The 27,765-nt window shown below is 43.3% G+C and overlaps 1 protein-coding gene and 1 pseudogene across 1 annotated transcript; one reads left to right on the top strand and one right to left on the bottom strand.

The window, feature by feature from the left end:
• Positions 1-1,915: 1,915 nt before the first annotated feature.
• Positions 1,916-21,201, bottom strand: LOC139160301 (actin-related protein 2/3 complex subunit 4). Its single transcript, XM_070738025.1, has 6 exons — positions 21,069-21,201; positions 20,403-20,521; positions 11,770-11,881; positions 11,588-11,683; positions 10,783-10,953; positions 1,916-3,053 (listed from the first exon to the last, which is right to left on the bottom strand). Exons 1-6 carry the CDS (start codon positions 21,069-21,071, stop codon positions 3,048-3,050), a joined length of 507 nt encoding a protein of 168 aa, XP_070594126.1. The 5' UTR covers positions 21,072-21,201; the 3' UTR covers positions 1,916-3,047.
• An 8-nt stretch (positions 21,202-21,209) lies between these two features.
• LOC139159395 (transcriptional adapter 3-like) overlaps positions 21,210-27,765 on the top strand; it is a 16,362-nt pseudogene continuing 9,806 nt past the window's right edge.

Genomic DNA, 27,765 nt, shown 5'->3' with positions numbered 1-27,765 from the left:
TAAATACTTAAATAAGTATTATCAGTCGATAAATTCCCCATCGCGGATTTCACCTATCGCGGCCAGGTCTGGAACGTAACACCAGCGATAGGTGAGGGACTACTGTACCAACAATGCCTTGATCTTATTCAGATAAAAGGTTTCATACAATTGAAACCATACCACTAAGTATCACTCCAAGCTGGTAGGAAGAGAAAACTGAATTGTAAACTCCCTGTTTCTAAATATTAGGAAAAGGTATAGCAAAGCCAACTTTGTTAAATTAATTCTTGTTTCAAACATAGGCACCTACAGATAATCTCATGCCTTTTTAAAAAAATAGGAATTTGGGCTGGATATGAGGGGTACACATTTATAAAATTAACAGTGAAAAAGTCTAAGAACTGATTTGCTTTCTTTGAGCAATGCCAGGAGAAAAATAAACCTACAGAGATGTCAACATAATTCTGCATTCCTCCCTTTCTGGTCTATTGGGTCATTTTGATGCAATCAGAAATTCAAAACCCTTCCCAAAAAGCTTGGCAAGGTGGAAATGTCTATAGAAGTGGTGTCAAATTTGTAAAGACATATTGTCATCATGTGACGTATCACAACTTTTCCTCACTTCGCTAAAATGGGGGTGAGGGTGACCAGTGCCTGATGCATTTGGCCCACAGCCGTTAATTTGACACCAATGATCTATCAGCGGTTCCCAATCTTTCTAATGCTGCAACCCCTTAATACAGTTCCTCATGTTGTGGTGACCCCCAATCATACATCTAGTGCCAATTCTCCCAACAGAGCTTTAAGCTGATTGGCAGGAAGGTGAGGGACACCCCCACTGCAAACGCCTGATTGGTCGGGTTGTAAAAATATGTTCCAAGGCACCAGAATAGAAGCTTCCTAACACCATGGGAAATTTATTTTAGGCTGTGAAATGGTCATTCGATCCCCAAAGGGGTCCCAAACCTCAAGTTATAAACCACTGCATTACAGAGTCTCAATCATCCAAAGATGCCCTCCCAAAAGGCAATTGGACTTTCTTGGGGGGGGTTTTCCCCATTGAAACCATTTTGCTTCTCATCCAAGAAACTTCTTCAGTTCCAAGTCTTAGAGCTGAGGAAGCTTCTTAGATGAGAAGTTAAAATGTTTTCGAAGGGGGGGAAACCCCCCCACAATTATTAAAACATGGAAAAAGCACCGTACCTGCCGCACACATGCCAGTGACCAATCAGAACCCACAGAGTTGGCCTTCTCCAGGTCCTCTCAGCCAAACAATGCCGGCTGGCGGGGCTGCGGGGAAGGACCTTCTCTGTGGCAGCCCCGGTCCTCTGGAACCAACTCCCCCTTGAGATTCGCACAGCCCCCACCCTCACGGCCTTCCAAAAGGCCTTTAAAACATGGCTTTGCTGGCAGGCCTGTGGCCGCTGAGTGTTATGAATGAGCGATGTATGAATGTTTATTATTGGTGTTTTAAAATTGTATTTTTACTATTGTATTTTTATTGTTGTACGCCCCCGAGTCCACTTGGAGAAGGGTGGCCTATAAATTTAACTAACTAACTAACTAACTGTTGCGAGCTGTCTTGAGTCCTCAGGGGGGGGGGGCATAGAAATCCAATAAATAAATAATAATAACAATAGATCCTTGGAACAAACTTCCAGTAGACATGGTTGGTAAATCCACAGTAACTGAATTTAAACAAGCCTGGGATAAACATATATCCATCCTAAGATAAAATACAGGAAATAGTATAAGGGCAGACTAGATGGACCATGAGGTCTTTTCCTGCCGTCAATCTTCTTACGTGTCTATGTTTCTATCTAACAATAAATACCATTGGACTCGGGCAGCATACAAATCCAAATAAATAAAGATGGAAATTTTCTTTTTAAGAAACCCCAGTAAAGCTAGACAAGAACCCTTTACTTCAGGAGGCGAAAGACACAAAAAGGCTTTAATAGGTTAAAGTAAGAAAGATACAGCAAGTGCCATAGCAAAAAAAGGAAACGAGAGTTACAGATTCCAGCTCCGTCCCATTCAGCTGATGCTTGCCTGCCCCCCCCCCTCCCCTGCCCTCCCCCCCCAGCCCCGGTTCCTTCTGGCACAGGTATGGAAAGGGAAACCCCAAGGGTAGAAATCAGGAGGCAGTGCAATGTTTCAGAATGTTCTGATCCCTAATGGGAATGGGGGGGAGGGAACGGGAGGGGGAAAGAGCACTTTCTCCAGGTTATGGAGCGACTTGGCACAAAAGCGTTGCTACCTGTTTACAACACCTGACTTGCCTGCAATCACGACCCTTTAGCACATCCTTGGGAAGGTGGGCCAAGGTAGTCATCCAGCATCACCTCTGAACAAAAGGCTCCCAGGATGGCCCATCAGACTCCTTAAAGCAGTGTTTCCCAACCTTGGTGACTTGAAGATATTTGGACTTCAACTCCCAGAATTCCCCAGCCAGCATTCGCTGGCTGGGGAATTCTGGGAGTTGAAGTCCAAATATCTTCAAGTCGCCAAGGTTGGGAAACACTGCCTTAAAGGACAGAAAATGGTCCAGCTCTCTCTCCCTCTCTCATTTTTATCCCCCTGGTCCCCGTAGTACAGAAAAAAATGGGTTTTTGTTTTGCTTTTTTTTTTTTGCCAGCGATTGCAGCCAATTCCTTTGTATGCACATCGCTGAACTGGAACTCCCCTAGCAACTTCTGCAGAGGGTTGCTAGAGCAACCACGATCCCACCTTCCCTCCACTGGTACATTCATGGAGACAAATTACAGCAAGTGATCATGTATTTTAAAAATAAAAAGAGAGAGAGAGAATATCAAGTCAAACACAATCTCGTACAAGCACAGTTTTGTTTCAAAAATATTAAAAAGCACCCTCCCTCTCCCCACCCACCCCCCTTCCTTCCCCAACCCCGGGCACACTGGCGAGAACGGTGAATGGCTGGGGGGCAGCCGCCGCAGGTCTAGCCGCTTCTCATTTCACTCCTGAGCTGTGGCCTCTCTGTAGCCGCCCGAAGGTGGCCGGGCAGAGAGAATGAGAAAGCAAAGCTGTGGATTCCAGCCCTTGGTCTAGAACTGAGAAGGGAACAAAAAAGAATTGTGTTAATTCAAAGTTGTTATTAATATTACTTAAACAAACCCCATCAATGTCTTCTCACACAGAGAGATACGCACAGTACAGTGGTACCTCTACTTACGAACTTAATTTGTTCCATGACCAGGTTCTTAAGTAGAAACGTTTGTAAAAAGCAGCAATTTTTCCCATAGAAATCAATGTAAAAGCAAATAACGCGTGCAATTGGGGAAACCACAGGGAGGGTGGAGGCTATTTCTTCCCAGGAAATTCCTAGAGAGGCCCCACAGAGGCTTCTCCCCGCCTTTTCCGGCCCTCTTTCCTCCCAGGAGATTCCTAGAGAGGCCCCATGGAGGCTTTTCCCTGCCTTTTCCAGTTACAGTTTTGGAGATTCAAGTTTGTAAGTGGAAAATGGTTCTTGAGAAGTCTTGAACACCCGATTCTTATCTAGAAAAGTTCGTAAGTAGAGGCGTTCTTAGGTAGATGTACCACTGTATAATCACTACAGTTTTTAGGACAGTATCCCTAGAGCAGGGCATATATTTCTCCTTCTGCCTCTTTTCACAGAGGTACCAGTTGAGAGCGTTTTAACAAACTGCATCACTGTTTGGTTCAGTGGCAGCAGTGCCTCCGATAGAAAGTCCATACAGAGAGTGGTAAGGACAACCGAGATGATTATAAAGAAGCTCGCTCCCTGTTAATTCAGGATACTGCTTATTAGCGCTATGTGCTTAGAGCTCAAAGCATTGATAGAGACTCCACACACTCACTTTAATGGTGTTTATGTTGCAGGGGAGGTTTCAGAGAATTCCTAGCAGATTGTGTAACAGCTTTGTTCCCTATGCCACCAAGCTGGTAAACTTTCCAGAATTGTTTTTCTTGCCATGGACATATATACATCTGAACTGTGCTGTTTTTCTATGTCATATAATGTGTGTTATATTACTATAAGCCACCCAGAGTCCAACTATACCATAATATACCATAAATACCATAAATGAATGAATGAATGGATAAATGGATGTAGGTGTATGCATAATTTTGTATTTTATTTATTTCTTTTGTCAGGTTTATGTAGCCTATATTGGAGGTAGTAACCCTTTGTTGCATGAAACAAAATTTCATTTTAAGGTATGCCGTTTAGTGTACAGTAATACCTCGTCCTACGAACCTAATTGGTTCCAGGGGGAGGTTCATAAGTTTAAGTTTAAGTTTAAGTTTAATCAGATTTGTATGCCGCCCCTCTCCGCAGACTCGGGGCAGCCCACAGCAACAGCAATACAAGACAAATCCAATATTAAATTAATTTTAAGAACACCACAAGTTAAAAACCAATCATACACACTAGCATACCATACACAAATTTTATAAGCCTAGGGGGAAGGAACATGTCAATTCCCCCATGCCTGACGACAGAGGTGGGTTTTAAGGAGCTTACGAAAGGCTAGGAGGGTGGGGGCAACTCTGATATCTGGGGGGAGTTGATTCCAAAGGGTCGGGGCCGCCACGGAGAAGGCTCTTCCCCTGGGTCCCGTCAAACGACATTGTTTAGTTGACGGGACCCGGAGAAGGCCAACTCTGTGGGACCTAACTGGTCGCTGGGATTCGTGCGGCAGAAGGCGGTCCCGGAGATATTCTGGTCCGGTGCCATGAAGGGCTTTATAGGTCATAACCAACACTTTGAATTGTGACCGGAAACTGATCGGCAACCAATGCAGACTGCGGAGTGTTGGTGTGACATGGGCAAATTTAGGAAAGCCCATGATAGCTCTCGCAGCTGCATTCTGCACGATCTGAAGTTTCCGAACACTCTTCAAAGGTAGCCCCATGTAGAGAGAGTTACAGTAGTCGAGCCTTGAGGTGATGAGGGCATGAGTGACTGTGAGCAGTGACTCCCGGTCCAAGTAGGGCCGCAACTGGTGCACCAGACGAACCTGGGCAAACGCCCCCCTCGCCACAGCTGAAAGATGTTTCTCTAATGTGAGCTGTGGATCGAGGAGGACGCCCAAGTTGTGGACCCTCTCTGAGGGGGTTAGTGACTCCCCCCCCCCAGGGTGATGGATGGACAGATGGAATTGTCCTTGGGAGGCAAAACCCACAGCCACTCCGTCTTATCCGGGTTGAGTTTGAGTCTGTTGACACCCATCCAGACCCCAACAGCCTCCAAGCACCGGCACATCACTTCCACTGCTTCGCCGACTGGACAAGGGGTGGAGATGTAAAGCTGGGTATCATCTGCATACTGATGATACCTCACCCCATGCCCTTGGATGATCTCACCCAGCGGTTTCATGTAGATATTAAATAGTAGGGGGGAGAGGACCGACCCCTGAGGCACCCCACAAGGGAGTAACCTAGAGGTCGACCTCTGACCCCCCACTAACACCGACTGCGACCGGCCAGAGAGGTAGGAAGAGAACCACTGAAGGACAGTGCCTCCCACTCCCAACCCCTCCAGCCGGTGCAGAAGGATACCATGGTCGATGGTATCGAAAGCCGCTGAGAGGTCAAGAAGCACCAGGACAGAGGATAAACCCCTGTCCCGGGCCCGCCAGAGATCATCCATCAGCGCGGCCAAAGCAGTTTCCGTGCTGTAGCCGGGCCTGAATCCTGACTGCTGAGGACCTAGATAATCGGCTTCTTCCAAGGACCGCTGGAGCTGGAGCGCCACCACCTTCTCAACAACCTTCCCCATAAAGGGAAGGTTGGAGACTGGTCGATAGTTGTTGAGAATGGCTGGGTCCAGGGAAGGCTTCTTGAGGAGGGGGCGCACAAGTGCCTCCTTGTAGGGATCCGGGAATGACCCCCTCCCCAAAGAAGCGTTGACAATCTCCTGGACCCAGCTCCGTGTCACCTCCCTGTTGGCCGAAACCAGCCAGGAGGGACACGGATCCAGTAAACAGGTGGCGGAACTCACAGCTCCAATGGCCTTGTCCACTTCATCAGGTGTCACCAGATCAAACTCTTCCCAGACAGGTGGACAAGTACGTGCCCCAGTCACCTCAACTGACTCGTTGTCAGTCGACTCTGTATTCCAATTGGAGTCGAGGTCCGCTCGGATCCGAGCGATTTTATCAGCGAAAAACGTGTTAAAATCCTCGGCGCTACTCTGCAAGGGCTCCCCAACTCCCCCCTGATTAAGAAGGGAGCGGGTCACCCTAAACAGAGCGGCCGGGCGGGATTCCGCTGATGCAATCAAGGCAGAATGATACGCGCATCTTGCCGCCTTGAGCGCCACTTTGTAAGTCTTAACATGTGCTCTTACAAGTGTTCGATCGCATTCGGACTTACTCTTCCTCCATCGCTTCTCTAGACGTCTCTTCTGGCGTTTCAACTCCCGGAGCTCCTCGTTGAACCATGGAGCTCTACGGGGTCTAGTGCCGCGGAGAGGTCGCAACGGCGCAATTCGGTCAAGAGCCTCCGCTGCAGCCTTGTTCCAGGCCTCAGCCAGAGACTCTGCCGAACTGTGTACGAGTGTATCTGGAATAACCCCAAGCGCCTTCTGAAAGCCCTCTGGATCCATCAGGCGTCTGGGGCGGAACAGCTTAATCGGTTCCGCCTCCCTGCGGGGAAGGATTGGAGCCAGGAAGTCAAGCCGCAGTAGAAAATGGTCTGACCATGACACAGGCAACACTTCTAAGCCTCTTAGTCTCAGACCATTACTCAGTTGCTCAGAGAGGAATACCATGTCGGGTGCATGCCCCCCCTCATGAGTCGGACCCTGTACTACTTGGGTCAGGTCCATGGCTGTCATGGTGGCCATGAACTCCTGTGCCAGTCCAGAGGTTTCACCGAGCGACGGCAGGTTAAAGTCCCCCAAGACAATAAGTCTGGGGAACCCCACCGCCAACCCGGCTACCTCCTCGAGTAGCACAGGCAGGGCTTGTGACACGCAGCTGGGAGGCAGGTACGTGAGAAACAAGCCCACCTGGACCCCTAAGTCCAACTTCACCAGGAGGGACTCGCAGCCCACAATCTCTGGAGCAACGAGTCTACGCAAGCCAAGGCTCTCCCTGGCTATAATAGCCACTCCTCCCCCGCTTCCCTGGGGTCGAGGCTGATGCCATATCTGAAACCCGGCTGGGCAAATTTCAGAGAGAGGGACTCCTCCCTCTGGGCCCAGCCAGGTTTCAGTAACACATGCCAGGTCGGCCTCCTCATCCAGGATCAGATCCCGGATGAGGAGAGCTTTATTTACCACCGACCTGGCATTGAGTAGCAGCAGTTTGAGCCCAGGGCCAGAATTACACTCATCACCAGCACCCAGGATTGGGTTCACAGAGCCGGAACAAGGGATCGTTATTACGCAACGATCTCTTGTTCCCCTGGAACGGCTAGCTCTGTGTCCCCCGCCATATCTGCCTCTCCCCAGAAGGACTGGAATATTCTGACCCTCTACCACCTCAGACATCGGTGCCCCCTCCCCTCCTGCCTCTCCTTAAGACGAAAGTTCGGGTTCGGGAGGCCGCTGGGAAGCCCCGCCGCCTGGCTGTCACCTTTTAAAACAGTCAGGAGGCTTCCCAGCGTCCTTCTGACCCCGAACGCCAAACCCGAACTTCTGAGAAGCCTCGCGGCTGTTTTAAAAGGTGACAGCCGGGCGGCGGGGCTTCCCAGCGGCCTCCTGAACCTGAACTTTTGCCGAACCTCCAGGTTCGGCGTTCGGGAGGCCACCAAGAAGCCCCGCCGCCCGGCTGTCGTCTTTTGAAACAGCCGGGGGGCTTCTCGAAAGTTTGGGTTTGGCGTTCGGGTTCAGGAGGACGCTGGGAAGCCCCCCGGCTGTTTCAAAAAGCAACAGCCGGGCAAAAAGCAACAGCTTCTTGGCGGCAGCGGCAGCAGGTTCGTAAGAAGGAAAAAGTTTGTAAGAAGAGGCAAAAAATTTCTGAACCCGGGTTCGTATCTTGGGTTGTTCATAAGATGAGGGGTTCGTATCATGAGGTACCACTGTACATTGAAAGTGACAATAAAGTTATTCTAAGTCAGTGATGGCGAACCTATGGCCACAGGTGGCACGCGGAGCTATATCTGCTCACACACAAGCTGTTGCCCTAGCTCAGCTCAAATATGCATGTGTGTGCCAGCCAGATGACTCGCACAGAGGCTCTGGGAGGGCATTTTTGGCTTCTGGAGAGCCTCGGGGGGGATGGGAGAAGGTGTTTTTACCCTCCCCTGGCTCCAGGGAAGCCTTTGAAGCCTGGGGAGGGTGAAACATGAGCCTAGTGGGCCCACCAGAAGTTGGGAAACAGGCCATTTTCAGCCTCCAGAGGGCCTCTAGGGGGTGGGGGAAGGTGTCTTTGACCTTTCCAGGCACTGAATTATGGGGGTGGGCACTTGCGCATGAGCGATAGTGTGCACGCATGCTCCTTCGGCACCCGAGGAAAAAAAAGGTTCGTTATCACTGTTCTAAGTCGAAGGGCTTTTCAAACTTTTCCATTCTGCAAAACCTGTTTGTTCCAAAAAACAAATAAATCCTTGAACCGTAATCCATAAAACAGTAGCCATGGCGTTTATTTCATTGGAGGACAAGGCCTATTCTTTCCATAGGTACTGATAAGTCTTTGACATATGACTCTAGTGGTGCTTTGTCTGTCATGGTTATATGTCTTAAGGATCATTTAATAGGTGATAAGAATATAAGAAGAGCCTTGCTGAATCAGGCCAAAGGCCATCGAATCCAGCATTCTGTGTCACACAGTGGTCCATGGGGATCTTGAGCAGAAAGAGAAGGCAAGACCCTCCCTTTCCCTTGACCCCCAACAAATGGTACTCAAGGGAATCCTGCCTGCCTCAACCAACCGTAGAGGCAGCACTTGGATATCCGTTTCAATAACCATCTATATGCTTGGCATCCACGAATCTGTCTAATCCTGCCTTGAAGCTATCAAGACTGACAGCTGTCACGACCTCTTCTGGAAGTGAATTCCATAAACCAACGACCCTCTGGGTGAAGAAGTATTTCCCTTGATTTGTCCTCACTTTCTTATCTATGAGGCCAGCCTATTAACTGGTCTATTTTATGACCTTTTTGTGGCAGTCTTTGAATGAATCACTGTTGTGATTCATTTCAATAGATCAATCAGCCGCTATTGTGGAAGATTTGCTGCAAACCAAAAGTACTGTATTCCACCAAACTGTCATAAAATATAGTCACGTGACTATGAGAAACTGAAAATGGCCGTAAGTGCAGCTGTGTTGCCCAGCACCAGAAGCCTGACCACCTGACTGTGGAAGGGTCCAAACATCAGAACATGGTGACAGGTCCCCTTGTTTTGGATCAGTTGTTAAGCAACAAATCAACAGGAGAGAATTACTTGCATGTGTCCCCTGTCTGGGATACACCCATCTAGGAAACCAAAGTTATGCAGGCTGATAAGATTATGGTAAAATAAAAATTGAACAATGTGGGAAATGTATGAATAAATCAAAATGATTTTATATTTTCTCTTTTTTATTAACTTAAACTTTTATATTATCACAATGTTTGAACAATATTCTTCTTTTCATTTAGATTAATATGTTGACTTAATGAATTAAGAACATATTCTTTTTCTGTATTAAAAATTAATCTTCTAAGATGAAAGGGGTAACTGCAACCCCTATGTGTTAAATGTTTTTACATCTGTGTGTGAATTTTAAGAAAATTAATAAAGTTTTATATATATAAAAAAAGATTATGGTAACAGAACCGTGCAAATCTGTAGCTTCTCTCCTCATTTATTTATTTGATTGGACTTTTATGTAACCTGTATATTTATTTGGTTGGACTTATATAGCCTTCCCTCTGTCTTTGTGAGAACTAGGGAGGGTTTTGTTTGAGGCATTTTCTCAAATTACAATTCTGTCCCAGACGCAGGATTCTATGGTCCGACTGTTGTCACCAGCTCTTCCTTAAGGTTATTCAAGGCCGGGTTACAGTGTGTTAGAAAAATGACTATGAATGCCTTACTGCATCCAAATTTCTTCATTGTTTTTAGTCTCCCCTTAGGATCCTAGCGTTTGCAGAACAGTTTGAAAATATCTATCTTATGAGCAAGATACAAATTGTTCTGAATTTTATAAATGGAATAAAATACACTTCCCATTATATTGCTCGCTCTCTTAAAGCGCTTGCATTTTAATGTTCTTAGCACCTTGTCACTCATATTCATACCATATGGCGCATGACATTCTACAAGGAACAATTTGATTCCCACTAGAACTGGAACCACAAATTCCAGCTTATTTATACACTATTTTTTCACCCTGTAATAAATATACTGCTCAAAAAAATAAAGGGAACACTCAAATAACACATCCTAGATGTGAACGAATGAAATAATCTCATTAAATACTTTATTCTGTAGAAAGTTGAATGTACACAACAGGATGTGAAATTGATTGTCAATCAGTGTTGCTTCCTAAGTGGACAGTTTGATTTCACAGAAATTTGATTTCCGTGGTGTTATATTGTGTTGTTTAAGTGTTCCCTTTATTTTTTGAGCAGTGTAATTCTCAATGGTAAACCAATTCACAACATATTCACTTCAGACTATGCGATAAGCCTTTAGATGTGGGATTTGAATTTAGAATTCCCACACTCACAGATAATATGGGGGGAGCCCTTCTTAATTCTAAAGGTTTTAAAAGACCACAATTCCATCTTAATAAATTTAAGTTCTGCCTAATAAGCAAGGACAAGAGACTGGTGACTTTTGACATACTATTTGGACATCATTTTGTCTAATAAGCCCTTACATTCTTAAGGAACTCTTCTGCCACAATGCGAGCCCTAGCATTGACTGACAGCTTCATTTCACTGATTTCCTTGTCAATTTCCTCCATGAAATGAATGACAAAGTCCACCAGCTTGTGCTTGTACATCTGCTCTGTATGGAAATTTGTGATCAAGAAGCTGATGTCGTAGCCCTAAAAAAAGTAAAATAAAAAGCAAATTATTAGCATCAGTGAAGCCAAGACTTAGCCATCAATTCTTCTATATGGTTGACTATTGATTCAGCAGAGACAAAAATAATCTACCCTTTTCTTTTGGTTGAGCTAAAGTTCTAATATTGTGCATAAGAAGTAAGTTCTGACATGTTAATATTTAAAATTAGTCGGTCTTACCTACATAATTGGTCCAATAGTTGAAAAAGAATCAAGGGAACAGATAAAATATTCAGTGTAATAATAATGAAACATTACCAATTATGCAGTATTTATTTAGTTTAGTTAGTTACTTGTATATCAGTCTCAATCTATTTTTTTCCAAGTTTATGTATTAAAAAAATAGACAATATCCTGACAGCACAAAAACCAAGTCTCACAAAATTCATTCATGGTTAAACAGACCAAGTCAGAGATAAAAGCAGTCTAATAAAGCCACATTATTTGATTTGTGTGAAGATAGATTGTTGTCACGGATTTAAATATGCCTTGTAGATAAGAGGCACATTGACATTTTAGGTCTGCTAGAAAAGCTTAAGATGTGAAATCTCCCGTACTACCACTACTGTCAACAGAATCACACACTTAGGACAACAGTGGCTCCACATTTCCCCACCTCAACTGGTTTCCGACGTAAAATGAAGAAGTTTTCTGCTCTCATCATCATGAACCGCATAAATTTGTGACATAGAATTTTCTCAATCTCATCGGCCTGCGGAAGGAAAAATAGGATTCCATGAATCTTTTTCTCCAGGATAAGCAGCAGTAAGCACTTCACCTGTAACGTGGGGGACTTACCTGTTTCACAGCAATGCTAACTCGCACAGAGTTGATAGAGCCTTCAATTAAGACTTTCTCTTTCTCATTCCTGCTAATGATCACAGGCTGCAAGAGGAGTTCTTTGCTGCTTCTGCAAACCCAGACAGACATTTCTACATCAGAGACTGGGCAATACAGAGAGGCCCAAACCCTCCACCCTCTGGATATATTTTAACATACCCCCCCCCTCCCAGTAACCAATCCTCACCCCACTCATTATACAGTGACACCTTGTCTTACAAACTGAATTGGTTCTGGGACCAGGTTCTTAAGGTGAAAAGTTTGTAAGACGAAACAATGTTTCCCACAGGAATCAATGGAAAAGCGATTAATGCGTGCAAGCCCAAAATTCACCCCTTTTGCCAGCCAAAGAGCCCGTTTTTGCGCTGCTGGAATTCTCCTGAGGCTCCCCTCCATGGGAAACCCCACCTCCGCACTTCCGTGTTTTTGCGATGCTACAGGGGAATCCCAGCAGGGGAATCCCAGCATCGCAAAAATGAACGCTTTGCTGGCAACGGAAATCCAGAGGTGGGGTTTCCCAGCGAAGGGAGCATCAGTGAAATCCGCAGCATCACAAAAACACCGAAGTCCTCGAAACCCCACCTCCAGACCTCTGTGTTTTTGCGATGCTGCAATTTCACTGAGGCTCCCCTCGCTGGGAAACCCCACCTCTGGACTTCCGTTGCCAGCGAAGCGCCCGTTTTTGCGCTGCTGAGATTCCCCTACTGGGATTCCCCTGCAGCATCACAAAAACACGGAAGTCCAGAGGTGGGGTTTCCCATGGAGGGGAGCCTCAGGGGAATCCCAGCAGCGCAAAAACGGGTGCTTCGCTGGCAACGGAAGTCCCAGTGGCGGCAGTAGGTTGGTAAGGTAAAAATAGTTTATAAGAAGAGGCAAAAAAATCTTAAACCCCAGGTTTGTATCTCCAAAAGTTTGTATGACGAGGCATTTGTAAGATGAGGTATCACTGTATTTCCAAATCCACACTCATGAAATGTGCCACTCGTGATGGAAATTATTGGAAAATCATACCAAGTATGTGTGATGCAGAACAATGGCTGATCGGTTCCTCTATGTAAAACGGGCTGTGGGTTGTTTTAACACATTATTTCAGCAACAGAAAAGGTCACTTTATACCTTTTTTTTTACAGTTATGTTTTTGGTAGGTTAGACCAGGGGTAGGCAAAGTTGGCTCTTCTATGACATGTGGACTTCAACTCCCAGAGTTCCTGAGTCAATCATGCTAGCTCAGGAAATCTGGGAGTTGAAGTCCACATGTCATAGAAGAGCCAACTTTGCCTACCCCGGGTTAGACTATAGTTTCTTTTTGCGTGAAAACTGATGCAAATTGAATTGAGTTACGCAGCTCTGCTTTCTCTGGACAACTCCAAATGAATAACACCGCAATAGAATACATGACATTTTACATAGCAACAGGAAGAAAAGCTCTATGCAGAATTTTAAAACACTTCAGATGCAGACTGTGGATCAGACCATGACCCACTAATGGGAGTATACATCAGATTGGAAAAAACCCTAGAAAATATCACATTCTAATGAGATGTAACCTAGAACCCAAAACAATACAAAAGTCAAGCTCGAAACAGATTTAAAGACCTGGGTTTACGTGTAGAGAACATGAAGACTTGTGGTAAGACAAAGGGCTTTTAAGTGATGGAGGTAGGCAGCATATGACAAAGGGCCAGAAGGAAAGAAACCCAGACTGACTATCAAACAAGGCCACAGACATAGCTATGGAAAGAAAACTGGCAAAAGCGAAAAGGAGAACCTGGGGAAACCAGAGAATTTAATGGAAACTTCCGCCAACCAGTAATAAAAGATAATAGTGTTCCCTCGATTTTCGCGGGTTCGAACTTCGCAAAAAGTCTATACCACGGTTTTTCAAAAATATTAATTAAAAAATACTTTGCGGTTTTCCCCCCTATACCACAGTTTTTCACGCCCGATGACGTCATATGTCATTGCCAAACTTTCGTCCACCTTTAATAAATATATTTTTTAATAAACTTTAATAAATAAACATGGTTAGTAATAATCTAAATGATTGCTAAGGGAATGGGAAATGGTAATTTAGGGGTTTAAAGTGTTACGGGAAGGCTTGTGATACTGTTCATAGCCAAAAATGGTGTATTTACTTCCGCATCTCTACGCGGAAATTCGACTTTCGCGGGCGATCTCGGAACGCATCCCCTGCAAAAATTGAGGGAACACTGTATAGCTGAGTACAGATTGCAGAAAAGTGACAGACTGGGAAGAACAAGACATCGGTTTAAGAAATTCGGAGAAATCGCGGGAACATGAGAGTTAATAATGGAACATATTTTTTTAAAATGGAAGGTACTACGCAGAATACTTGTGTAAGACCAACTCTCCCATGAGAGAGAAGAATCACAGGGCTTTGAGGGATCTTGGAGGTCTCTTGCCCAAGGGAGGAGCCCTTATACCATCCCAAACAGATGGTGGTCCAATCTTTTTCTTGGAAACCTCAAGTGATGGATCACCCACAACTCCAAGAGGCAAGCTGTTCCACTGGCTAATTGCTAAATTTCCCCTTAAATCTGGGTGGGATGTCTCATTAACAAGCTTCTACCTGTTGCTCCTTGTTTTTCCCTCAAATGTTTTGGAGAACAAGTCAACCCCCTCATCTTTGTGACTGCCCCTCAAGTACTAAAATTGGAAGCTTCACTAATCCCGCTGTTAATGCAATCTGTTAAGGCCTGCCTTGGCTTTTTCAGTAGCTGCAGCACACTGTTGGCCCTTAGTTAAGTGGTGGTCCATTATGACATCTAGATCCCTCTCCTAGTTACTATTGTTGAGCCAGGCATTGCCCAGTTCTATACCTATGTATTAGGTTTCTCCTGCCTAAGTGCAAGATCTTGCTTTTCTCACTACTCAACTATCTTACTGGATACGGCCCATCGCTCTCTACTCTGTCAAGATTCTTCTGAATCCTGAATCTTATCTTCCAAAATGTTAACAGCCTCCCCTCCAACCTTGGGGTCTTTTGCAAATTTGACAAGCTCCTCTCCTATTGAGGATGAATTACTGGTGCTTGAAGAGAAAGATAGATAAGCTATAAAACCATTTGCAAAAAAAGGAAAATCCCAAGGGATGATCTTCCAGGAGGCTGACATAGAACCAATAAAGGCTATAACAGCCCTCTGCCCATCAAATATGGGAGGGAACAGCATGAACTAAAGATTATCTAGTCTAAAGGGACAACTGAATACCTATCTACCTATAAGGAAAAATTAAACAAATGTTCTAATGTGCCAGGATATTATTGAAAACTCTGCACAAAATAGAAGTCCTCTAAGAAAAGAGCAGAAAAGAGCACAAAGAACAAGGAATATAAATCTATATAGCTGATAAGAGGCCAATGAAAAGAGCTCTATTATTACTGCTTGCAAGATAGAAACACTGCTGCCTTTGATATTACCACCTAAGGCAACCACTGCAATGCATTAATCCTATTTGCATTTCGATAATATTAATCTGGTTCACATCTGACACGGTTTAAATATTTCCTTACACTTTTACTCTCATGATTCAGTTTTTTGAAATTGAACTGCAAGCATTCTTGGCAATCCGGAATTGCATAGCTTCCTCTCTACACAATTTCAAATGGGTTGTTACAGGAGTCTTCAAACTTGGCAACTTCAAGACTTTTGGACTTCAACTCCCAGAATTCTCCAGCCAGCTATGTAACTTTAGGCCTTCTATTTCTTAATAGAGCTTATAACTAATATACTCTACATACCTGAAAAGAGATGCTACAATAATGTTTTAAGGAACAATCTGCAAGTGGAATCTCTGAAGTCTCAGGATGGGACTGGGTAAGAACCCACATAGAGCAATTGTTTTATGCTAATTGGGAATTGATTAGGATCAGGGTTAGAGTGGGCTGGGCTGGGCTAAAGGGCCTCCAATAATCTTTTGAAAAGAAACACAGAAAATACATAAATAAATACATAAATAAATAAAAATGTAAGCAAGGCTGCATCATATACAGTAAGCAAAGATATCACTTCAGATCCAACAGCAAGGCAGTAGGAATACTTTACAGATTTATACAAAAGGATTTTTAAAAAATATTGATTCCTTCTAATATTTACCCATTCATGTCAACTTAAGAATATAAAAGTTGTGATAAATCAGAACCATATGCAGCATATTATTTCTACTGAGATCAGATTATATGGGAAACCCCAAAGCAAAAAAAAAGGGGGGGGATCCTTAATACTGTCTGGCTTGTGTTGTATAGCAATGGATGTTCGGAAGCTTGGGCTATATCAGGGGGGCCCAAACTATTTTTGGCCATGCCCCACCTAACCATCTCTAAAATCCTGATCCTCCCCAGTGACATATAATGCTATTCAGAAAGTGAACTCCTACTCAAGTGGAGGAAGCCTAAAAGGCCATTAACTTGGCCTTAAACAAAGTACCAAGTGCCCCCATTAAAAATCAAATTGCCCCTCTGAGAACCACTGGTCTACATGCAACTATCATTAAAAGTGAACTTTAAGGTTTTGGTAATTTTTGATGGTGTTATACTGAACTATTGTGGGAAGTTGGTAAGAGGAGGAAGAAAGATTTTTTTTCTTCCTCTTCCTTCTTCTTCTCTTTTTGGTTTGATTTATCTCTCTTTTTTTTACTATTTTTAATAGTATTTTCTCATTCTCCTTTTTTTTCTTTTTACATATACTTTCCTCTTTATCTTAACACATTTTTCTTTCCTCTTTAAACTCTACTTTTTAAAAAATTTTACGCATTTTTTATGATTCCTACAAAGTAATTATTATTAATTAGGTTTTACAATATGGCTAATTTGAATTATTGAGATTTTAATGGGTTTCCCCCCCCCCCCCCCCCTTGATTTGTATATTGTAAGGTGTTGGTGTTTTTATCTTTATTTTTAAAAAAATTCTTTTATTTTTTTAAAAATTCCCTTTACTAATAAAGGGCATTTACTAATAAAAAAGGTTAATAAATATATATGAAAATCAAAATGGAAGAAATGTAGAGAAATTTGAAATATTGCAGCCTAATTAATTTGAGGCATTTAAAATTTGGATCAGCTTAAAATATGTTTTAGCGAATAATACAATATAATAAATCTAAGCAGCTATTTATTATCCAGATGTCAAACGTAAAGGAGGTAGCATTGGATTTGTATACCATAATTTTTAAAATTGAATTATTGATGTATTTAAACAATTTGATGTTGTTGGTACTTTACATTGTACTGTGATTGGTGAGAAAATTTAAAAAAAATTGTGGGGAAAAAGTATATATTAATAACAATCACTGTATCTTATGGTACCGTGGTGTTTGAAATTTGAAAACCACCTCAGATACATTTTAGTTATCTAGATATCTAATGAATTAATATGTGTCAAACCAGCCCATAAATTGTACACTCTAGAATTTGTTCGCTGAACTTTTTGCAGGAGAAATTAGTGAATCCAATATTGACTAGACTTCTCATGTGATGTATGCAGACTTAAAGACTTCGTCAGTGGGTTCACAGATAACATTTTTATGTCACATCTATTTAGATCTATTAAAACATGACACACATGAATCCATAAGTTCAATGTAGGAAAAGACAAGACAGACAGACTGGAAAGCTGAGAAAATTGTAACATGAGTTCACAGTGTATTTTTTTAAAGCACAAAGAAACATCTATACAGCATTTACAAAAAGAAATAAAGGCAATGCTGAGGAAGGTGGGAAGGAAATGCATAAGTTTATAAGCCATTTGATATCAGCAGCAGCCATTCATGACCTGTGGCTCCACTGGGAACTAAAGGGCTATTTAAGAATCACTAATTTGGAATTAAACTGTGGTATGAGGCAATACCCCAACAGGGCTGTATAAAATATAACAATATAGAAACCATGAACATTAGGCTGAAAGCTACTGCAACCATAAAATGAAGCAGACCATAAACAGAAGCAAAATAAGAATTAAAAATAAAATATTACAACCTTAGTGGTGAACTAACAGACACTAAAGCTCAAAAGGCTGAATAAAAAGCTTTCAAAATTTCTAGAAGCAATATTGTATTAAATACATACAATTATATTATATGTATTTTTAATTAATACATACAATTATATGTTTTTGTGATACAATATTATGAGAAACCTCAGAAAGTGTAGGACAAGAGAACAGAAGTGAAAGATGTGCACAGATTCTTTTCACTAAAAACTTAATACAACAAATTAATGGAACATTTCCTCTCTGATTCCATGACAACTTTTTAGGACATGTCATTTTGATACCTCCAGAGTCTGCGGAGAGGGGCGGCATATAAATCCAATAAATAATTATAATTATAATTATAATTATTATAATAATAACAACAACAACAATAATAATGCTTTCACAATTTTGCATGCCATCAAGTTTCTCTTCATCTATTCTCTATTCATTTACATCCTATCTTTTTAAATAACACATAGCAGCCAACATTGCCAATACTCTTTCTCTTTTTCCTCACAACAACCCTGTGAAATGGGTTAGGCTGAGTATGACTGACTGGTTCAAAGTCATCCAGCCAACTTTCATACCTAAAATGGGACTAGAATTCAGTTTCTATCCTGGTGCCTTAACCACTAGACCAGTGGTTCTCAACCTTTCTAATGCCGCGACCCCTTAATAGTTACTGATGTTGCGGTGACCCCCAACCATAAGTCTAGCTCCAATTCTCCCAACAGAGTTTTAAGCTGATTGGCAGGAAGGTCAGAGGGACATCCCCACTGTAAATGTCTGATTGGTCGGATTGTAAAAATACGTGCCAAGACACCAGAATTGAAGCTTTAGTTCCTAACACCATGGGAAATTTGTCTTTTCCCATGATCTTAGGCGACCCCTTTGAAATTATTATTCGACCCCCAAAGGGATCCCAACCCCCAGGTTGAGAACCACTGCACTAGACCAAACTAGCTCCCTTTATCTTTTAACAGTTTTAAATAACTATTAAATAGCTTTAAATTAAATTAAACACCTTTAAACAGCTTTGCCATCAGCTGTCCTTTAGGTTTGCATTTGCAGCTTTAATAAATCACGGCAAATACAGGTAGTCTTCAGCTTACAACAGTTCACTTAGTGACTGTTCAATTTCACAACTGCACTGAAAAACGTGGCCTCCGACCATTTTTCACACTTATAACGGTTGCAGCATCCCCACAGTCACGTGATTTACATTTGTATGCTTGACAACTGACTCATGTGTATGACCGTCGCAGTGTCTTCAGAGTCATGTGATCCCTTTTTACGACCTTCTGACAACCCAAAATCAATAAAAGAGATTCACTTGACAGCCGTGTTACTAATTTAATTACTGTACTGATTCATTTTAAGAAATGTGGTGAGAAAAGTCATCACTTGGGGTTGAAGCTCCCTTAGCAAATTTCTCACTTAGTAACATAAATGTTGGGTTCAATTGCGGTCATAATGTGAGAACCACCTGTATTGTTATTTTAAAAGCCGTATTTTTAAATTTCTGAAGGAAGGGAAAGCCAAACTCGACGAGGCCACGATTAAACCTTTTTGGACACATTATGTCATGGGTGTCAAACTCAATCGCATCACGTGACATATCGCGATGGGGTGTTTTTGCCTGTGGAGCTGCATGTGACACATCCAGTAGTTTGACAACCTCCGCATTATAATGAAGACTCAACTCTCTGGAAAAGGCCACAACCGTGGGAAAAGGTTTAAGGATAGAGGAGGAAGAGAACGACCCGCAGCAAGGCAGGTGTGTTCAGTTGCGGCGGCAATGAGCACACCCTGATGAGGCATAAAAAGAACAGGATTAAAAGATGGTAAACAAGAGAAAAATCTATATAAGCTGACAGGACCTCCTGAGATCAGTACTGCCCCTACCCCATTGGCCTTCTGTAAAGCTGTAAAGACCTGGCTTTGCCAGCAGGCTTGGTTGCTGTTGATCAAATGATGCAACATCTAGATTCGGTCACAAAAGATATGCAAGGTTTTTATTATGGGTTTTACATCGTCCTTTTAAATTGTTCTTTTTAGATGTTAAGCTGGGGTGACACAGTGATTAGAGTGCAGCACTGCAGGCAACTTCAGTTAACTGTAGTTCAGCAGTTCAAATCTCACCACTGGCTCAGGGTTGACTCAGCCTTCCATCCTTCCAAGGTGGGTAAAATAAAGACCCAGATTGTTGGGGTGCAGTAGGCTGCTTCTGTAAACCGCTTAGAGAGGGCTGTAAAAGCACTAGGAAGCGGTATATAAGGCTAAATACTATTGCTATTCTCTTTGCTGTGAGTTGCCCAGAGTCATTAGGAAGGTGGGTGGCATCATAAATGAATCAATGAATTAATTAATTAATGGGATGGATGGATGGATAGATAGATAGATAAACAGACAGACAGACAGACAGATAGATAGATTCGGGTGCGGAGGCAGCCACAGCTGCCCGGAATCCCTTGGTAGTTGGACATCATATAAATTTAATTAAATAAATACAATAAAATAAAATCTCTGTCTCCCCTGCAAATCCAACCCACAAAAAGCCTTGATTCTGCCTCCGCCAAAGCAGCTTCAGACGCAACAGACCTGACTTCCACCTCGGGTTTGTTGTGCCTCTCCACCACCTGTGAGGAGAAGTTCTCCAGGCACAAGGCCGCCTGCAGGGTGGCACGCACTGCATTGAGGTAAGGGCGCAAAGTGGCTGTCTGTAAGGAAGGAGAGAATGGGGTGCGGGGGAAAAAAGAGAAAAAAATCAGGGATCATGAAATACAGGGGAGATTCTCCAGCCTTGCAAATCCCCTTCCCTCCCCCACCCTTCGGGTCCAACAGAGAACATCTTGCCCTCCAAGAAAGAGCCTGGGTGGTGCAGTGGTTAGAGTGCAGTTCTGCAAGCTACTTTTGCTGATCACTGGCTGCCAGCAGTTTGGCAGATGGAATCTCACCAGACTCAGGGTTGACTCAGCCTTCCATCCTTCCGAGGTCGGTAAAATGAGGACCCAGATTGTTGGGGGCGATATGCTTATTTATATGGTTTACTTATGTAAACCGTTTAGAGAGGGTTTAAAGCACTGTGAAGCGGTATATAAGTCTAATTGCTATTGCTAAGTCTCAATGGTAAGCTCAACCCTTTTTTGCAAAACTGAAGAGGCCGCTTCGCCAATGGACTGTTCTCAACCCGCTTCCAACCCGTGTTTTTTTTTAACCCTCCCTCCGTCTCGCCTCGGGTCCCTCCAAAGCCCGCCGCCCACTCACCATGGCAGCAAAGAGAGACTACTCAGCAGCCGTTGTGCACCCCCACCCGAGAACTTGGTCCAGAAAACGGAAGCGGAAGCGGAAATGGCCTCCACCAAACAAGACCCCCATAGACACACTTCCGCACTGGCCCGGCCCGTTCCAACGAACACGTTCCGCCGGGGGAGCGCGCGGGAGCTTAATCCTATTTTTTTAAAAAAAGGTGTTCACGACACACACCAGGCGGCGAATTAAAACGTTTATAATAGACCACAGCGAAGGGAGACCAAAACGTAAGAAACGGAGGCAAATTCATTTTCCTCCTCTCACACCTGTCACCCCCGTTTTTCCGGTGAGTATGGTATGACCCATCCTCCCTGCGCCTCCATATTTGGCCATGAGAAAAAAGACGGCATGGGTGGGGTCAAAAGGACGTACCAGTTTTTTTTAAAAAAAAGAACGAGGCGTTCTACGGCTCCGCGCCTTGGTTTTTTTTTGCAGCCAATGAATGCGAAGTAAGGAAAGGAGCACGCGACCAATGAAAAGGCTCGACCGCTGAAGCGGAAGGGGCGGGAGTCTCCAGGCGGAGAGTTAGGTGTTTTTTGTTTTTTTTGTGGGAGAGTTCGGCCGAGATACTTTTCCCCAATCACCCCTCCCCTCTTTCTCGCCGCTATGGCGGTTGGGAGTCTCCCTCGCGGCCGGCTGCTGCATCTCCGGCCGATACGAGTCGCCCCTCTTCCCTTCCTGGCGCGCCCCGTATGGGTGTAAACCGGAAGGAGCCTTTGGAACCGGAAACGCCCCCCAATAATTTCCCCCCGCCTTTCTCCAGCGCCCCCTCCTGGCTTCTTTCCCCCCCTCGTTCATCATTTGCTCCTCCACCGTCCATAGTTCCTATTAAGTGCTTCCTGATATCCTTTGCAAAAAGCAGCATCAGGCTCCAGATCCCTCCGTCCTAGTTACTTATAGGACCTCGTCCTCGCTGATCGTATAAGTAACCAGAGAATCCCCTCCACAATTCCTTGCCTGGTCTTGGCCTTCCCTCTTGCAGGAATTGTTCACTTCCATATAATCTCGCCTGCTGAAGCTACCCTGTCAAAAGCCTTCATTGGCCATAGCAGTCCCTTCTTTTTCTGGTGATCGTTTGTTTCTGTTTTAAAAAATAACTTTTGTTTTTCCACTCTATGGATTCTTCCCAATTCAACCGTGCCTGCAGCGATGCCTCCGTCTCAGCAAGATTCCTGCTTGTGAAGAGCTAACTCGTCTCCAGTATTTTTGTAGGGTAAGGAAATGAAGCACCTCCCTTATAATACCAGGTTACCATGCCTTGGTCTCTTCAGCCTTGAAAGAGGCGTTTAAAGGGTGACCTGATCGAAGTGTATAAAATCATGTATGGGATAGAAAAGGTGGATAGAGAAAAATTCTTTTCTCTATCACACAATACTAGGACGAGGGGGCACTCCCTAAAGCTCATAGGTAAGAAAGTGAGGACAAATAAAGGGAAATATTTCTTCACCCAGAGGGTCGTTGGTTTATGGAATTCACTTCCAGAAGAGGTTGTGACAGCTGTCAGCCTGGATAGCTTCAAGGCAGGATTAGACAGATTCATGGATGCCAAGTGTATCGGTGGTTATTGAAACGGATGTCCATGTGCCGCCTCTATGTTGGGACCCAGAGAAGACGAACTCTGTGGGCCCTTATCGGTCACTGGGAGCTATGTGTTAGAAGGCGGTCCTGAAGATAGCCTGGCCCTAAGCCATGTTAATGTCATTAAATTGTTAATGTCACTCTTTTCATTCTTGCATTTGTTATTTTTTTCTTTCCCCTTTTCTCAGGCTCGGCGACACCATGTCTGAATTGAAAGATTGTCCCCTTCAGTTCCATGATTTCAAGTCTGTGGACCATCTGAAAATGTGCCCACGCTATACGGCGGTACTGGCCCGTTCTGAAGATGATGGTATTGGCATTGAAGAGCTTGACACGTTACAGTTAGAGCTTGAAACATTGTTGTCATCTGCAAGCCGCCGACTTCGGGAGCTGGAGAATGAAACCAAGGTGAGATGGCAGTTGAGCCCTCGTAGAAAGAAGGCCCTTCGGATGGAGTCTTCTGGTTGATCAAATATAATTGATCAAACCAGAATTGGATTCCTGCCCATTCATACCGGTTCTATAGAACCGGTAGTGGGAATTTCTCCCCTCTCGCCCAATCGGCAGTGATGACTGGCTGGACATGCCCCTGAACTAGCTCTCTCAGTGGCACCATCTTGTTTTTATTCTTAATTTTATTCTTATTTATTTATTGGATTTGTATGCTGCCCCTCTCCGAAGACTTGGGACGGCATACAAATTGCCGATTTTCTCTTTTTGCTGTTTTTTGCTTCTGCATGCACAGAAGCTGTGTGTTTGGCACTGCATGCACATGTGGGGCATGCAATACAATAACACCCATGCAGCACATGTGGAACCTAACTGGCAGCGAGGTAAGTCATCATTCACCTGTGGATCAAACAGTCCTGACGTTTGTGAACGGCAAGTCATTTTCAGAAAGCAAGAATATAGAGAAGTCTGCTTTTTAGATGGCAGAGCCCATTTGGGTCCATGCTTTAAGGTCACTCGAAGAAACTGTATAGAAAAGCTAGACTTCTGTAAAATCACATCTGTAAAATCACATCTGGGTCAGATGATCATGCCTGATAGTCTCAAAATGGGTGAACAGTGCAGTCAGGCGGTAGGGAAAGCAAGTGGAATGCTTGGCTGCATAGCTAGAAGTATAACAAGCAGGAAGAGGGAGATTGTGATCCCACTGTATAGAGCGCTGGTGAGACCACTTTTGGAATACTGTATTCAGTTCTGGAGACCTCACCTACAAAAAGATACTGATGAAATTGACGTGCTACAAAGACAGGCTACAAAAATGGTGGAAGGTCTTAAGCATAAAACGTATCAGGAAAGACCTCATGAACTCAATCTGTACAGTCTGGAGGACAGAAGGGAAAGGGGGGACGTGATTGAAACCTTTAAATATGTTAAAGAGTTAAATAAGGTTCAGGGGGGAATTGTTTTTAATAGGAAAGTGACCACAAGAACAAGGGGGCACAATCTGAGGTTAGTTGGGGGAAAGATCAGAAGCAACATGCGAAAATGTTATTTAGCTGAAAGAGTAGTAGAGGCTTGGAACAAACGTCCAGCAGACTTGGTTGGTAAATCCACAGTAGCTGAATTTAAACATGCCTGGGATAAACATATATCCATCCTAAGATAAAATACAGAAAATAGTATAAGGGCAGACTAGATGAACCACGAGGTCTTTTTCTGCCGTCAATCTTCTATGTTTCTAAGTTTGGTAACATCACCAATCTAGCACTGATGATGTTGCCTGCTTTGGTAGTGAAACATCTGCAAAAATAAGCCAAGCTCAAAGAGCACTAAGGACCCTGCTTCCTACATGCATTAGCTTAACCACACATAACACAGGATTGTGGATAATTTAAACTATTCTCTTCCATCAGAGTTCTTCTGATGTTAGCAAGCATTCCATAATGCAACTGTCCTGCTAAAGCAGTGATTTTCAACCTTTTTTGAGCTGCGGCACATTTTTTACATATACAAAATCATGGGGCACATTGAGCAGGGTGGAGTGGGGGGGGCTAAAAAAGTTTGGACAAAAAACTTATATCTCTCTCTCTCTCTCTTCCTCCCTTTCACTCTATTTCTCTTCCTCTTTCTCTCCCTTCCTTCCTCTCTCTCTCCATCCCTCTTTCTTTCTCTCTTCCTTCCTTCCTCTCTTTTTTGCTCTCTTTCTATCTCTCCCTCCTTCCCTGCCTTTCTTTCTCTCTTTGTCTTTCTTTCTTTCTCTTTCTCTCTTTCTTTCTCTCTCTCTCTTGCTTTCTTTCTCTCTTTTTTGCTCTCTTTCTATCTCTCCCTCCTTCCCTGCCTTTCTCTCTTTCTTTCTTTCTTTCTCTCTCTCTTTCTCTCTCTCTCTCTCTTTCTCTCTTTCTCTCTTTTTTGCTCTCTTTCTATCTCTCCCTCCTTCCCTGCCTTTCTTTCTCTCTTTCTTTCTCTCTCTTTCTCTCTCTCTTTCTTTCTCTCACTCTCTTGCTTTCTTTCTCTCTTTTTTGCTCTCTTTCTATCTCTCCCTCCTTCCCTGCCTTTCTCTCTTGCTTTCTTTCTTTCTCTCTCTTTCTCTCTCTCTTTCTCTCTCTTGCTTTCTTTCTCTCTCTTGTTAAGCTTCGCGGCACACCTGACCATGTCTCGCGGCACACTAGTGTGCCACGGCACACTGGTTGAAAAACACTGTGCTAAAGAACCCCTTTCTTGATTCTTCTTTCCAAGATAGTTATAGACTCCTTTCTATGTGACCCTTTAATCTACCTTTTTTTCCTTTCTTCATGCTCATCAGATCTTGACAGACTGGCAAGACAAGAAAGGAGACAGGCGATTTCTGAAAATTGGCAAGGACCACGAGGGTGGGTCCTTCTATCAAACATAGCAAGCTCAAGAAGCAGAAGCTAGATGTGAAAGGAAGCCACAGCACTCCAGGACGGCCTAAATCCAAGAACCTGCAGCCTAAAATTCAAGAGTACGAATTCTCAGATGATCCAATTGATGTGCCCCGTATCCCTAAAAATGATGCACCTAACAGGTAACTACGAAAATGACTGCGGTCATCTTATCCATCAACACCATACGTATCTGCATTATGGAGCACAAAGAAGAAATAGTGTCCGGTGAGGTCCCACAGAGTTGGTCTCCTTTGGGTCCCGTCGACCAAACAATGCCAACTGGCGGGACCTAGGGGAAGAGCCTTCTCTGTGGCAGCCCCAGCCCTCTGGAATAAGCTCCCCCCGGAGATTCGCACTGCTCCCACCCTACTTGCCTTCTGAAAGAGCCTAAAAACTCTTCTTTGTCTCCAGGCCTGGGGTTACTAGATCTTCCCCTCTGACCAATGAATGTTTCTAGTATGATTGTTGAATGAATGGCAATGATAGCTTTTTAAATTAAAATTTTTAAAGAATTGTTTTAAATGTATTATTAATTGAATTGTTTACTATTGTTTTCTGGGTTTTTTGTATATGCCCGTGAACCGCCCCAAGTCCCGGAGAAGGGCGGCATACAAGTCCAATTAAATCTTAATCTTAAATAACTATTGCAAACAGTTACAGCAGGAAAGGGCAACCTCTATTCTTTCAAAAGAGGTGGCAGGAAAAAAAAGGGGTCACTAAACATATTCCGCAGTTTGCCATTCCTTGTCTTAATAATATCTGGCAATTATTATTGGTTCTTGTTACATGGATTGCACTCTCAGAATAAGTGCTCTGGGGTTCCCCACATGTTGAACTTCAATTCCCATAGTCTGCATTCTCAACATGATTTGCACCCAAGGCTCTTGGCTAAGAAAGGCGGTGTACAGTGTTCCCTTGATTTTCGCAGGGGATGCGTTCTGAGAACGCCCGCAAAAGTCAAATTTCCGCGAAGTAGAGATGCAAAAGTATTTTTGGCTATGAACAGTATCCCAAGCCTTCCCTTAACACTTTAAACCCCTAAATTGCAATTTCCCATTCCCTTAGCAACCATTTAGATGATTACTCACCATGTTTATTTATTAAAGTTTATTTAAAAAAATATTTATTAAAGGCGGACGAAAGTTTGGTGATGACATATAATGTCATAGGGCGGGAAAAACTGGTATAGGGGAAAAAGAAAAGGGGGGACATGATCGAAACATTTAAATATGTTAAAGGGTGAAATAAGGTCCATCAGGGAAGTGTTTTTAATAGGAAAGTGAACACAAGAACAAGGGGACACAATCTGAAGTTAGTTGGGGGAAAGATCAAAAGCAACATGAGAAAATATTATTTTACTGAAAGAGTAGTAGATCCTTGGAACAAACTTCCAGCAGACGTGGTAGATAAATCCACAGTAACTGAATTTAAACATGCCTGGGATAAACATATATCCATCCTAAGATAAAATACAAAAAATAGTATAAGGGCAGACTAGATTGACCATGAGGTCTTTTTCTGCCGTCAGTCTTCTATGTTTCTATGTTTCTAAAACCCACCAAGTATTTTTTTAATTAATATTTTTGAAAAACCGTGGTATAGACTTTTCGCAAAGTTCGAAACCGCGAAAATCGAGGGAACGCTGTACTGTTTGTGCCAACTAGGAAAGGTTCTAGCTTCTTAGTAGTCCAGCTTTTAACGTGTTAGGCTGGACTGTCATGTTGCCCATTATAAGCAATCTTCCTGAACTATGGTTCTTACTGTTTTATGTTCATAGATTCTGGGCCTCAGTGGAGCCCTACTGTGCCGACCTCACCAATGAGGAGGTCCGTACCTTAGATGATCTCCTCAAGCCACCTGAAGATGAAGCTGAACACTACAAGGTAAAAAAAAAAAAAAGCAGAAACAATTCATTCAGCCTATCCTAAATTTGGATTGAGATAATTCTCCGTACATTCCTCATGTTAAAACTGTTTTGTGGTGATCACTTTGATCTAAGGCAGGTGAAAGAATAGGACTAAAAAGCTGTTGGATTCTACATTGACTTTACTGGAGCACAGAGCAAGTATACCGCCCTGAGTCTTCAGAGAAGGGCGGCATAAAAATCTAATAAATAAATAAATACAGTGGTACCTCTACCTAAGAACTCCTCTAGTTACGAACCTTTCTAGATAAGAACCGGGTGTTCAAGGGTTTTTTTTGCCTCTTCTCAAAAACCA

This window comes from Erythrolamprus reginae, chromosome 2 (genome assembly GCF_031021105.1).
Source record: "Erythrolamprus reginae isolate rEryReg1 chromosome 2, rEryReg1.hap1, whole genome shotgun sequence".
In the NCBI taxonomy this organism is placed as follows: Eukaryota; Metazoa; Chordata; class Lepidosauria; order Squamata; family Dipsadidae; genus Erythrolamprus; species Erythrolamprus reginae.
The sequence above is the reverse complement of the archived record's forward strand: the minus strand, read 5'-3'. Positions and strand labels throughout refer to the sequence as shown.